Genomic DNA, 14,649 nt, shown 5'->3' with positions numbered 1-14,649 from the left:
ATATCCCCTACAGTTGAGTATCAGGAGGTCTTTTAATGATATAGTCAATTTGTCATTCTATATTATCTAAAATGAAAATCTTACCATAGTACTCCTTGGCTATAAAAATTTCAGAGTCTCCCTATAGTCCTGAAGGTGGTGTTTTTTGCTCTTTCCTGCTAGACAATAAGCTCGGTATTGGCTGAACAGGTAGTGGCATTTCTTGAATCAGAATGCATAGCTTTGGTGAAAAATTATGGATACATTGAAAACTGTCTATTTGATGTAGTAATATGGTATAAATCCTGAGAGAGTAAGAGGAAATAGCCGCTCCCACCATTACTTTTACACTACTACGGTTGAATAAATTATGTATATACGTGATTGTAGCCTGTAAGTGGTAGGAAAAAATGGAAACACTTGTTACAATCATGAAGTTATAGGTGCATATTTATTTTAAACATTTTATTTAACATGTTATTAAAAAAAACCGACCCAAATCTTCTTTCTTCTTTTTTTTTAAGGAACGTGCCCTGTTCGCCCGTCTACAATCACGTTCCTCTACACTTCCTAGTACCAGTTAACATTGGGCCCAGCGGGCCACCGTCCACAGGGTGGGCAGCCCAACGCCCTCTTGCGTTGCGCAGAGCCTCTCCTTCGACTCCCTGCCCTCCCTCCGCCCCCACTTCCTCCCTCCAGGCCCCGCCCCGCGCCGGTGCGCCTGCGCACGGGCGAACACGTGGCTGCCGCGGAGCCAGAGCAGCAATGGCGGCGGGCCGCGTCAAAGTTGCCGACTCTCTGTCCCCGTCGGGGATCCCCTGCGCCTTCTCTCCGCAGAACCAGGCCTACTTCGCTTTGGCGTCTACAGACGGTCAGCTGCGAGTGTGGGAGACAGCCAGCAACCGGCTGCACCAGGAATACGTGCCTTCCGCGCACCTCAGCGGTACTTGCACCTGCCTGGCCTGGGCGCCAGCGCGGCTGCAGGCCAAGGTAGAGCAGGCGGGACTGCTGGGGGCGGGCGCCCGTCGGGGCTCGGTCTCTGCGCCCCTCTAGACCCTGCGGCGCGTGGCCAAGCATCGCGATTGCGCCTCCTCGGCCCGGAACGTGGCGGAGCTCGGCGGAGCGCGGACTGGGCCCACGCTGCCAGCCCCGTGTGGGGCCTGTCTGTGGGGCAGCGAGGGAGGGCGCGGCCCGATCTCACTGGCCGTGGATCTGAGCCCTACAGGCGAGCTCCATGCGGTCTGAGTTTCGTAGTTCTCCAGGCCGCCATTTTCGCCTAGGCCCCCGGCCCCCCAGGGGCGACTTCTTTCTGCTGGGCCTCGCTCATCGCACGCGCTTTTTAGAGTTATGGCCTTTGACAGAGACCCTTCTTTGATCTGTACTCTTCTCCCACCCTCTACCCAGCCCACCGGCTTTGCCTGGGTGGTTGTAATGAATTAGTCTCATTGCTTGTTTCCAGATAACCCTCCTCACTTGGGTGCCAACCCACCACGTGTTCTCTTCCAAGTCCACGATATGGGGCGCAGTCTTAAAATTCTTGACTTTCCCAGGCTCGCTTCTATTCTCAGCCGTTTGTACCTTGTTGCTTTATTTTTGACATCTGTTCGGCTCCCCTTTTGTACACACACCTTTCCCCCAAGTCTGAAGTCTGTATTAGGATATGGAGGTAAAGTGAAGTTGTAGTTTAACTTAGCGAATGAGCCCGCGTGACGTTGAATGGGTCACTGCCGAGATAGGGAAGGCCTTTCAGTGTTAGGGACGCATCTCAGATAAGATGCCATTCACTGTTGAGTCACTCCACTACATCTGTTCTCTCACGCACGTGGGAGCTGCAGTTCTAAGGTTGCCAAATCGAACCAGTCCAATGTGATTTGGAAGCATCAGGTGTTTTGAGGGGTGGTGTTTAGTTGACTTTATTTATAAAGCTCAAAAGCTAGCATTTGGGACAGCTCTTAACTCTGTGACTAGCCTGGGGGAACTTTTTGTTAAGTTTGTAGGTTGAAAGTAGATACACATCTATTGTTATACTTTGGATGAGTATGTTTATGTATTTTTCAGATTTAAGCTAGATTTTTATAGTTTCTGGATGAAGTGACATTTGTTGATAAAAGAAATCTTGTCGGGACTAAGCACAAAACTCGGACTTTAAAAAAAATCACAGTTCTCATTAAAAGTACCCCATTCTGCGTATTTTCCTCTTCAAAGTTCTTTTCTGTGTTTGTATTTTAATAGCCCTGTAAAGTGGTGATAATACTAATGTTGAGGGGAAATAGAGAGCAAAGATTTGGTGAATGGACCCAAGATATATACTTCTTTCCTACATTTGAATCCAGTCTTGGCTTCATGGTAGTAATTGTGCCTCTAGTTCCCCATTTGTAAAGCAAGGATTATAGTACCCACCTCACAGAGTATTTGTGAAAGCCAACGTATTTAATAATGTGCAAGCATTTAGACGAGTTCTTGGTGTACAAGTGCTACAAGTGTTAAGTGTTGCTATTATTAGTATCTCACAGTGGTATGGTTAATACCCACAAGGTAGATAAAGACTAATTTTTTGCCTTGTTTGGGAAGAAGAAACTGAGGATCTGGAAAATTAAGGAACTTGCAAAAAGCCAAAAATGGAACCAGAACTAGAACTCAGGTATTTAGAGCTTTGTTCTTGTCTTCAACAATTAGTTAATATTAGGCTGGCAAAAGTTTGTCATCAATTTGTTTTTCTGTTCACTTACAAACTGTATTGCATGCCTCCGGAATAAAACTTTTGCTTATCTTAAATATCCTGTTTAAAGCCATACCAGATACAATAGAAAAATATCTGGATTTGGTTTCATAACCAGGACTCAACTCAAACTTGCTTTTGGCACATTGTGCAGGGCACTTTTAATTTTGGGGGTCTCATTGAAAAACGAAAGTTGGGCTACATTTGAAAGAAGTTCTTATACAAATATCCTTTTATTTTATGCTCTTGTTTTAGCCACACAACTCTATGAAGTGCCCTGAAATTATTACATTTTTAAAAACAGAATCAGACCTAAAGAAGTTTAAATGACTTCACCAAAGCCTTAATCAATAAAGTAGTTGGAGTGGAGGAACTCTGACACCTGGTCCCGTGCTCCTATGCTGTAACCCTAGATCTTGAGTCACAAAATTGAGAGCTGGGAGGAATGTGGAAATCCAGTCTTTATCATCTTGGGGCAGGGGAATTGTATCTCTTGCAGTAACGTTTTTGCTTGAAGATGAGGGAGAGTAGTAGTTTTCTTGTATTAAAACAAAATTGCACACATGGTGTAAAAATAAGTGATTTTTAAAGATAAAACATGAGGAGTGATTTGTAGCAATTGTTTCAGCCTCTGCTTCCAGATCCTTGGGTTAACCCTAGCTATTTAAGTTTTAAGGTGATCTCGTCATTGAGACAAGAATATGAGGCATGAAAAAGGTGTTATTCTGAAGCCCATGTTTCCAGTAATGCCACCCCTCTTTCAGGGTCCTGAGAGGATTGAATGAGGCTGTATGTATGACTGGTGCAGTATGACCTGGCATGTAATATGTGCTCAATAAATGTTGGTTGTTGAATGGATCAGTGAGTGTTCTGTAAGGGCTCAGTTTATCATTTACTGCTACATTTCTCAATGTAAATCATTTTGCAGGAATATCCTGCATCTGGTTCAATAATTGGCGATTTGCCACCCAAGGACAAAGTTTGGTGACATTACTGTTAGCAATGGAGAAAAATGAGTTTGTGCTGGGTTTCTTGGGTAACAGGAATTAAAGTAATGGTTCATAAATAATTTGAAAAAATTAGGCTGCTGCTGCTTGTTCTTGGTCACAGAATTCTGCAGTACTTTGCATTTAGTTTCCACAGTTTGTAGAGGATTTTTGTGTGTTTCATATAGCTGAGCATTCCTTGGTTGATGGAGCCTGGGGGAAAAGAACCTCTAATGATAATAAGGAAAGTGTAAGGAGTTAGATTAATGGACTATAGATGGAATGCTATTTTTAAAGCTTCTCAGGTTTATGTGTATAAATTGAGGCTGAGTTGTTAAAAGGTATGTCAAAGCCATACAGTAAGTGGCTGTGCCACCTGGGAACTGACCCTGCTATTTCACTGCTCTCTTAAATCTGAAACTCTCCGACTTTTCCTTCCCTAACTGCTGTAGAGCCCACAGTAAATATATTCATCCTGCTTTGCTATCACTGCAGTTAACATGACCCCCCACAGCTTAGTGCTTATTGAACAAAGCACATGGCATTTGAGACGTTGGACAGGACAAGCACAGTATTATTAAGGGTGTTTCTAGGAAAAAGCTGAGTATCCCTGCGCACATCCCTTAGAGATGTAGCACAATCCAGTTGTATTCCTGTGCAGTGCCGTGTCTTGAGGTCTCTACTTGTAGTTTATACTTCAAAAGAAGATAACATTTGCAGATTAGATCCCATTGACAAAATAGAAGCTCCTGTGCATTTGTTTTTCTTCCTTCCTTCTCTCTCTCTCCCTCCCTCCCTCCCTTCCTTCCTTCCTTCCTTTCTTTCTTATTTTGGTATCATTAATCTACAATTACATGAGGAAGATTGTTTACTAGACTCCCCCCATCACCAAGTCCCCCCCACATACCGCATTACAGTCTCTGTACATCAGCATAGTAAGATGCTGTAGAGTCACTATGTGTCTTCTCTGTGTTGTACAGCCCTCCCCATGCCCCCCACCCACATTATACATGCTAATCATAATGCCCCATTTCTTCCCTCCACCCCTTAACCCTCCGTTCCCACCCATCCTCCCCAGTCCCTTTCTCTTTGGTAACTGTTAGTCCATTCTTGGGTTCTGTGAGCCTGCTGCTGTTTTGTTCCTTCAGTTTTTGCTTTGTTCTTAAACTCCACAGATGAGTGACATCATTTGATACTTGTCTTTCTCCACCTGGATTATTTCACTGAGCATTATACCCTCTAGCTCCATCCATGTTGTTGCAAATGGTAGGATTTGTTTTCTTCTTATGACTGAATAATATTCCACTGTGTATATGTACCACATCTTTATCCATTCATCTACTGATGGACATTTAGGTTGCTTCCAATTCTTGGCTATTGTAAATAGTGCTGCAATAAACATAGGGGTGCATCTGTCTTTTTCAAACTGGGCTGCTGCATTCTTAGGATAAATTCCTAGGAGTGGAATTCCTGGGTCAAATGCTATTTCTATTTTGAGTTTTTTTTAATGAACCTCCGTACTGCTTTCCACAATGGTTGAACTAATTTACATTCCCACCAGCAGTGTAGGAGGGTTCCCCTTTTCCACAAACTTGCCAACATTTGTTATTGTTTGTCTTTTGGATGGTGGCGATCCTTACAGGTGTGAGGTGATAGCTCATTGTGGTTTTAACTTACATTTCTTTGATGACTAGTGATGTGGAACATCTTTTCATGTGTCTGTTGGCCATCTGAATTTCTTCTTTGGAGAACTGTCTGTTCATCTCCTCTGGCCATTTTTTTATTGGATTATTTGCTTTTTGTTTGTTGAGGTGCGTGAGCTCTTTATATATTTTGGATGTCAACCCTTTATCGGATCTGTCATTTATGAATATATTCTCCTATACTGTAGGGTGCCTTTTTGTTCTATTGGTGGTGTCCTTTGCTGTACAGAAGCTTCTCAGCTTGATATAGTCCCACTTGTTCATTTTTGCTTTTATTTCCCTTGCCTGGGGAGATATGTTCATGTAGAAGTCTTTCGTGTTTATGTCCAAGAGATTTTTGCCTATATATTTTCTAAGAGTTTTATGGTTTCATGTCTTATATTCAGGTCTTTGATCCATTTCGAATTTACTATTGTGTATGGGGTTAGACATTGATCCAGTTGCATTCTCTTACATGTAGCTGTCCAGTTTCACCAGTACCAGCTGTTGAGGCTGTCTTTTCCCCATTGTATGTGCATGGCTCCTTTATTGTATATTAATTGACATTTTATGTTTGGGTTAATATCTGGACTCTCTATCCTGTTCCACTGGTCTATGGGTCTGTTCTTGTGCCAGTACCAAATTGTCTTGATTACTGTGGCTTTGTAGTAGAGTTTGATAGAATTTGTTTTTGGTATAAATACTGATGTGATTGTATGTAAAATGCATACATTTTATTCAGCTATCCATGAAACAAACATTTGCCAGAATGACAGTATGATAGGCTGGAAAAAGGTGTAAGATACTAGACTAGCTGCTGGATGACACTTGAAACATTGGCATAATTTTCAGTGTCTAGGGGTCAGTTATTTTCAAAACTAGGTTTTGATCCGTTACTGGGTTGTGAAATAGATTTAGTGGGTTGCGACAGCATTAAAAAATGCAAAACAATAGCACAGTGGATTTTGCATGGGAACAGAGAAGTTTCTTTGTGAAAGTTGTTTCAGTTATAGATACATGGGTTTTTATCAGTGTACTGGCTCTGTAAACTCTGACTCTGGGATCTCATTCTAAATGTTACTGCTAATTCATCAAATTCAGACTTCTTATCACTTGGATGTGCTTTTTGCTCTTTGTTCTCCCCATGTCTGTCCTATGACTTGCTTTTATAAATCGTGCACGTGTGTCATTCATAGACTCGCAGTCCCCTTTCCGATTGCCTTCCGTGTCAAATGCTGAGACGCTTTCTTCTGACTGGTATTAGTATTGCTTAGCTCAGTCACATTGTCACATTGGAAAAGACTATTTAGTATAAGAAATGACATTGTTTTGGTCTTCACTCCTGGTACCTTCAGGAACTCAGATTTTCTGGTCACAAATAATGTGAACTAAATTGTTAGCTTACCCTTTCCATGACTGTATATATTTACATATATAATTAATGTGCACATGACATTGTACTAGACACTTTAGAGGAAACAAACCTGAGTTTGACTAATACATCACGGAAAAAATAAAGGCAATTCAGATATATATATATCTGTATCTAGTAATGCAAAGCAGAGTATGACTTGTGCCTTAAGAGAAAGAAGAGATTTTTCTGGAGAGATGATATTTGAGGTGGACCTTGAAACATAGGTAGATTTTTAACCAAATGAAAATTGAGGTGATAAGGAAAAGCCCTTCCCCCCAAGTGTAGGGAAAAGCAAAACAGGAAACTGTATTTGTGATTAGGGAGTGTAATGTAAAGGTGGAATTGGAAATAAGGTTGGAATGGTGGGTTGGAGGTAAAGTGTAGGTACTTTTGAATGCCAGAGAGTTGCTTATATTGGGGGAGTTATTGAAGTTTCTGATCACAGAAATAATAGGTTCAGATAGAAAAGGTCTGTTATAAGCTATGATCATCAGTAGTACTAAACTCTTGGTTTCAGAAATATCTAGTAATGGGGTAGTATTTAAAATAATAAATTTCACTAGAGTACACATTGTTTATATAGACTTGTTACTTGGTTGATGTATCTCCTGTCTGGACATGCTCATTCTGCTGAATGGGAGGTTACTTTTAAAAAGATCTTCAGCTCTTAGAAAACTTACACTGGTTAGTAATTTTTTTTAGATTAATTGGATTATTATCTATGTTTAGACCATGATCCTCAAAATTGGTCATAGATTATGTGCATGCTCCTCCTATTTACTTCTGCTTCTTTCAAAAAGGATTTTGCTGAGAGCGGAATTAGGACTTTGAGTATGTTTGTGCTTAATTTCTAAAACTTCTTTATGCTATTTAATGCAAATTCACATATGTAGAAAAACACACGTATTTGTACCAGCCTATGTTTCACACATTAGAAACTTAAATGTAGAATTTTTAATTTGGTTTGGGAAAACCAAGAGTAGAAGAAACAATTTCTCAAATCTTTCAGAGAAGTTTTCTCTTCTGATGTAGTAGTAGGTTGGCATACTTTGTCCCACTGTCTTGGCCTGAAATGCGTGTTTGTGTTCCTAACCTTATGTAGAAATGACATTTACTCTAGGATCATTCTGAGGATAGGATCTTGTGCTAAAGTTTCAATGTTTGAAGCAAATTAAATGTTGCTGATGATATTGTCAGACTTTTTTATATTTTGGCTTTTAATTATAACTTCTCTTCTGGATTTATTAATTAGATGCATTTCTCAGTACTTGTCAAATGCACATTCTTTTTTCTGTATTTAAAAAGTTACTTTCATTTTCTGTAAATCTTTTTACTTTATGTTGACCTAAGTGTATCCAATGAATCAAATTCTTCAAATTTAGCATTCCCATAAGATAACTGGAAGAAAAAAAAAGGAAACTATTTTATAAATCTTCTCCTCTGATATTCTATCTTGGTCTGCTTTGTGCTTTAAAGCAAAGTTCAACTGTAGAGATGTTCTCTTTCCTGTGGTATTCGGGTGTTTTACACCAAAAAAATGAATTTATCAGAGCTTTATTAAAATACAGGCTAGTAGGGTTCAATTTTAAAAACATTGACATATGGAAGAGAAGTTCTGAAATTATGATTTTTCTGAACCTGTTTCTATCTGAACCTGTTATTCCTGTGATCAGAAACTTAAGTGACTCCCTCAAGAAGAGTAAGTCAATATAAACAACTCTTTGGCATTCAAAAGTTTATATAATTATAAACTCTGAAGTAGTACTCTGAGGTTGTGATCATTCATTGTCTTTTTGATGATAGACGGAAGCTGTTTGTACCATTTTTTGAAATAAATGAAAGAAGTCTTGTAGCATTTGACACTGGATTGAAATTTGTGCCTTTTAAGTCATTAGAATCACCAAGACACCATGGAACTTCCAGGCTAGCCCTTAATCGGTCGCTGGAGCAACTTTTGTGGTGTGTGCACCCTGTGCTGGTCTACTGGTTAACAACAGTTTTTTGACTCAAATTGAGGTAAATGCATGTTTGCAAATAAAAACAATTTGAGTCCCTTTTCCTGAAAACAACACTAGAATGCAGGAGATTAGGAGGGCAGGGAAGCATTGGCTGCACAGGTGCGGGTCTAAAATCTCTATGCTTGCGGAGTGGAGGTTTCACTCGGACCTGTTAGGAGTGGTTAGTTTGTGAGAATCGGAAGCAGCAGGGAGACTGCTTGGACCCATTAAGACAATACTGAAAGTGTACCAAGTTGTCTTGTTTGCTGCCTTCCTAACAGAGAGGTTGGAGACTGGGACAGGGAATTATGAGCTCCTCTTACCATTTGGAGTGATTTTTGTTCTAAGTAGGAGGGAAAAAAATCATCTGGGAGCAAATCTCACTTCCACTTTTTTTTTAAGTGTTTCTTAGTAACAGTCATGTTTCGTTTGTAGGCTAGTGGACATTTGCATTTATGCATTAATTATGTTTTGTGTTTGAAATACAAAATAAAACATTGTTTTCTTTTTTCTTTTTTTTTCCAGGAAAGCCCCCAAAGGAAAAAAAGGAAATCAGAAGCTATAGAACCGAGTAACCAGGTTGACTTGTTGGCTCTTGGTACAGCAGTTGGTAGCATTTTATTATACAGTACAGTCAAAGGAGAATTACACAGTAAATTGACAGTAAGTATATGTGTGTGTGTGTGGTGTATGTATATTTTATATAAAAGAGATATGACAGGGACTCTGATTATTACAGGCTTATTAAAAACAAGACAGTTCAGGATATGCTATAGGATCTGCACTATAGGATTATTTGTCTGCCCTTCCCACATTTAAAATTCTGAAGAGTAATATTTGATAAGAGCTGTGGTAGGTGACATAGTTCTACCTATGTAACATAGGTAACGTAATCAAATGTGAAGAATTGTTGAATAGGTTTAAAATAAATATGGGTAAAAAAATTCATAAGTATCAGAGACAGCACTTGCGAGAAGGAGCTCGCCACCTGTAGGGCTGGGGAACAAAGAAGATTCTTGGGATTATTGTTGAAACTCAGACCTTTGAGGAGCAGGTATTGCTCTCAGTGGTGCTGTCCCTTGAGAAGTGGCCCTGTGGGCTTAGGTCCAGACCACCAAGGAGGGGCTTTAGCTGATGACTGGTGTGTCTGCAGGAAGGAGACTGGTTCTGCAAGTGTTGTAACATTGCATATTGGGTTCAGCTGCTGTTGAAAGGCTCCCCACTGCTGGGGTGGAGCAGTGCTGGGCTGATGCAGACTGGGAGACAGGAAGGAACAAGTCCCTTGCTCCTCCTCCAGCCCTCTCCCCCTCTTGCACCCCTTATTGGTGGAGCCTGCTGGCAATCCATCTGGCAAAGCAGAAATGTGTTTTCTATTGACCATTAGGTAGGTGGTTTCCAAGTTTTTTTGTCGTTCTAAATTTTTTTTTTCTTATGTGGATTCCCAGAATTACTTACGTGTAAATAATGGCTCAAACAATTTGAGTGATAGGGCTTTTCAAAAATAGTTAAAAGTACTTTCTGGAAGAGTTTTCGTAATTTGTACTTGAGTCAGTAATGGAGAGTACCTGTATTTCAGTAGTGTTACTGCCACCATTGAATATTCCTATTAAAATGACAATAACACTAACAAAAAACCAGCTGATTTGATAGGTGAAAAATTTTATCTGATGTAAAATCTGCTTTTAAATATATATTACTTGTTTTCATATTTAAAATAATGTACAACTGTAAGAAAAAGTGCTTTGAGGTGTATACAAAGCAAGAAGGAATCTCCCCTTTTTCTTCCTCCTCTCCTCTGAGTTGAGTGTGATCCTTTTCCCCCTTTATTTTGGTCAGTTGTTTGTGGTCAGCAGGTACATAGCATCCTGTTCGGTGTCATAGCTGCTTTCTTTGGCTACAAACTGATACCGATGGAGCCTCAAACTCCCTTTACGATCATTTTGATGGTACCTCATAGAATTATACATAAATCTGTAACACGGAATTTCTGAGTTTATTAAAAAGGATACAAGAGCGCCAGGCTTAGGAGTGTAGGGATGATGTGGTGAAGTAGAAAGGGGCCAGGCTTTGACACTAGTCTGTCCTGAGATTGAATCCTTTTAGTTACATGATCATGGATAAGTAATTTAACTTCTCATCTCTTAAATTGTATATTGTATAATTTATCTTGCATGATTTTATTGTGATTTAGATATAATAATATATCGAAAGTGAGTAAATGAATGAATCATTGGACAGCTGATAGACACCCCCTAGGAATGTGCAATAGTGCCACATTTACTATAGCCTTAGCAGCATGGGAATTACAATGCTAAACAAATCGCTGAATGAACAGACTGAAATACTATTTTGTTTTGCTTTGTATCTCTTGGATTTCTAACTTTGAAAATCTTTATTTTCCTATTGAATTCTTTCTATGAATTTATCTGTTCATATCCTTTGTTCACTTCATTGTGTGTGTGTCTAATACAAAACAGCTGATAGGAGGAAAAAGAAGTAACTGCACTTAACATTGAAAAATGTTTTTGTTTTGAGGTGGGAGCAATCTATATGGTAGAAGTGGTTTTGAGTTGTAACTTTCATCCTTAACTTAGATAGGTGCTCAGTGGTGATTCATTGTATGTACATTTAATATATGAAAACTGAGGCAGAAAGAGTAAAAACAATAACTGCTTACATTGTAGGTGATATAACACCTTATTCTACTGAAATGAGTTCATCCTGGAATATATGTGAGATGGAAGACTTGAATTTGCTCTTCCGAGCCCATGTCTGCATTCCTATGTGCCTCTGAGTGAGCATCTTACTATGCTGAGTGTGTTGAAAGTATTCCTGTGGTATAATCTATAGCACAAGGAAACATTTAGTGTTTACTTGAAGAAACAGTGATTTCTTTACTGAGTTTTGGTACTTTTTTAAAAGGGGTTTTCAAGGATAGATTTGACTAGACATGGTTTTTACCTTAACTGTTGACTTTAAACTCTGTAAGGTTTGATTTTGCTGGTTTACTCAAGTGTCACAAACTTTGCCACTGTACATGAAGTATTTTATCATGCCTAGTGCTGGCATTCCTGTCAAAAGCAAGTGACATTTAGGACTAGTATCATTTGACTTACAATGTGGAAGCAATGTTTTTCCAGAAGAAAGGAAGGAAAAATTGACATTAGATGAAGTAACAGCCGATTTATTACTGTTTTTGCTGTTGGAAGTGGATAGTTGTGGTTAAGGCTTTTTCAGTTAGTTAAATTACTTATCCATGATCACGTAACTAGAAGGATTCAATTTCAGGACAGACTAGTGTCAAAGCCTGGCCCTTTTCTACTTCACCACATCATCCCTACACTCCTAACCCTGGTGCTCTTGGTTCCTTTTTAATAAACTCAGAAATTCCATGTTACAGATTTATGTATAATTCTATGAGGTATCATCAAAATTATCGTAAAGGGAGTTCAAGGCCTAACATTTTAGTTAAATGTTTAGTAATGATTCCAGAGTGTACATGATCATATCAGATGAGTTTTTTTTCTTAAGTCTTTTTTTTTTTAATCTGCAGAGTGGTGGACATGACAACAAAGTCAATTGCATACAGTGGCATCAAGATAATGGCTGTTTGTATAGTTGTTCAGATGATAAATATATTGTGGAATGGAATACACAGACATGCAAAGTAAAGTGGTGAGTAACACTGATGGTTTTATGATATCAGAGGGGTAACTGTTACTCTTTGGAAGTGCGTTAGTTTGACAAATCAAGGCTGCATTGTTGCTTTATCAAAGTAAAGTTTTATATTGGCTGCAGTGGAGAATGTAGACACTAAGAAGGTTATAGATGTTCTCAAGAAACTTTGAATTGTGCATGCAAACTTTTAATACATAAAAATTCAATAATGGCACAAAAGATGCCATAAGGTAGCGTGCAACTACTGGTCAAATGAGGGCTAGTGTGGGAAACCCTAGTGGGAGGGAATGGATTTCATTTGGGCCTTTTAGGACAGGTAAGATTTGGCTAGAAGAGGGTGGGAGAATCCTTTTGAAGGCAGGGAAAGGAAGGTGGGGAGATGGCAAGAACAAAGGCTAGGAGGAAAAGTGAAAGGTTTACATGGAACCGGGCAGGTAATTTAGAGGAGGGGTGTATTAGGGAATAATGATGGTAGAGGACATGGGCCACAGTATCTTAAGAATCTAGCTGTAGGTGTCATAGATAAAAATATCAGACAACTCTTCTAGTTCGGGCACCTAATCTTGTGATTGGCTGTATAAGAGCTACTGGACTGATGAAAGCAGTTCACCTTATTTATGTAGATGAGGACTCTTAAGGAGGATAATGAAGCCTATGGTCTCACAGCTAATAGTGGCAGAGAGGGAGTTCTAATTCTGCTGTCTTGAATTCTCATACAGTGTTTTTCTAGTATACTAAAATGACTTTATTGGAGTTTTAGATTCTGTCTTAGTAAGCAAGAGAGAACCACTGAAGGTCAGTGTCTTGGGAATAAAGTAACAAAACCATGCTTTAGGACAAAGTAATCTGCCAGCATTATGTGGAATATATGGGAAGGAACTGGTTCAAATGCAGAGAGGCCAGATCCCAGGTGGTGTTTGTAATGGTCAAGGTGTAGGGTGGTCTAAGAGTGGGAAATAACAATGGAAAAGATAACCAGCCAAGAAGCATCAGCGCTTTTGAGTGGGTAGGAGGGGTGACAGAAAGTGCCGGAAAGGAGTTAGATGTGACTAAGTCAAGTATAACTACTGAATTTTCAGCTTTGTGAACTTATTAGGCAAATAGTGGTACAGTTAATAGAACTTACAATCAGAAGAGGGAAATAAATGGTTTTGCAGTTTTTAGACAAGTTGAATTTGAAATAACATGAGGAAGGTGAGACCCAGCTGATGGGGTGGCGCTGGAGGCTTAGATTTAAAGGAGGGTTTGGGGTTGGATATGAAGATGAGTGTGTCATCTGCCTAGAGGTCCAGTAAGTGTTGGCACTCTGTCTACGTGTGGCAGTAGTTTCCACACTGTCATATATAGTAGTTTCATGACAGAAACACCTGTACAGATTCTCATCCACTAGGTGTGGGGTGGGGCCTGTGCAACTGTAGCTTTTAAATGTCTGGATGAGAGTTCACAAAGTCAGGTCCTCCACATGGGACTGGTAATTAACACTGTTTAAGGCACTGTGTTCAGCGCATTGTATTTAATCATAACACTGTCAGGTGGGCTCTATCCCTCTTTTACCGTTGAGAAAATAGGTTGAGTCAAAGCTTGAGCTCCCATCCAAGCTGTGCTCTCTATATTGTGTTTCCATTTTCATTCTTGGCATTCTTATGCTGTTGTTAATAATGAGTTTCGCTTTCCATTTTAGGTACAATCTGTTGATTTCCTACTATGGAACATAGGAAACTCACGTCTCTTTCCTTTCCCTGTCCAATATTGTTACAGATGAGCCTTGGACTGTATTAGGTTTATATAATCTTTTTGTCACAAAATTTTGCATTTCTTGGGGCTTAAAATTACCTTATTTGCTTAGTTTTGTACATGCTGTCATTAGTTCATACTCACTTCTACAGTAGTGTAAATCTTCATTATTTTTGGACACATATGAGTTAATCAGTCAACTGTGTTTATTTATTGGAGGCTTCCCTCTAGTTTGGAGGACTTCTCTGTCTTCTTCTGGGGTCTTCTTAGCAGTAGTTATCCTGGGATTTCATCATTATCATGAAAATTCTCTTGTCAGATGGAGTTTCTATCTCCTCTATCCCTTTTTTCTCTTTGTTGGTTTACTCCCTCTTCTTGGTGAAGCACATGAATTGGTAGCTTCCTGAGAAACAGTGAGTGGATTGTGCGTTTATTGAGATTTTGCTTGTCCACCAGTGTT

The 14,649-nt window shown here is 39.6% G+C and overlaps 1 protein-coding gene across 1 annotated transcript in view; it reads left to right on the top strand.

Annotated features, from left to right (window-relative positions):
* Nucleotides 1-694: 694 nt before the first annotated feature.
* The window catches only part of WDR43 (WD repeat domain 43), a 39,866-nt gene continuing 25,911 nt past the window's right edge, over nucleotides 695-14,649 (top strand). The window contains exons 1-3 of the mRNA XM_017676602.3: nucleotides 695-969; nucleotides 9,303-9,440; nucleotides 12,331-12,452. Coding sequence (XP_017532091.1) covers nucleotides 745-969; nucleotides 9,303-9,440; nucleotides 12,331-12,452 — 485 coding nt within the window. The 5' untranslated portion in view covers nucleotides 695-744. The remainder of the gene's footprint in view (nucleotides 970-9,302; nucleotides 9,441-12,330; nucleotides 12,453-14,649) is intronic.

This window comes from Manis javanica, chromosome 1 (genome assembly GCF_040802235.1).
Source record: "Manis javanica isolate MJ-LG chromosome 1, MJ_LKY, whole genome shotgun sequence".
NCBI lineage: Eukaryota > Metazoa > Chordata > Mammalia > Pholidota > Manidae > Manis > Manis javanica.
Note: the sequence above shows the minus strand (reverse complement) of the source record. Positions and strands in the feature narration are given on the sequence as shown.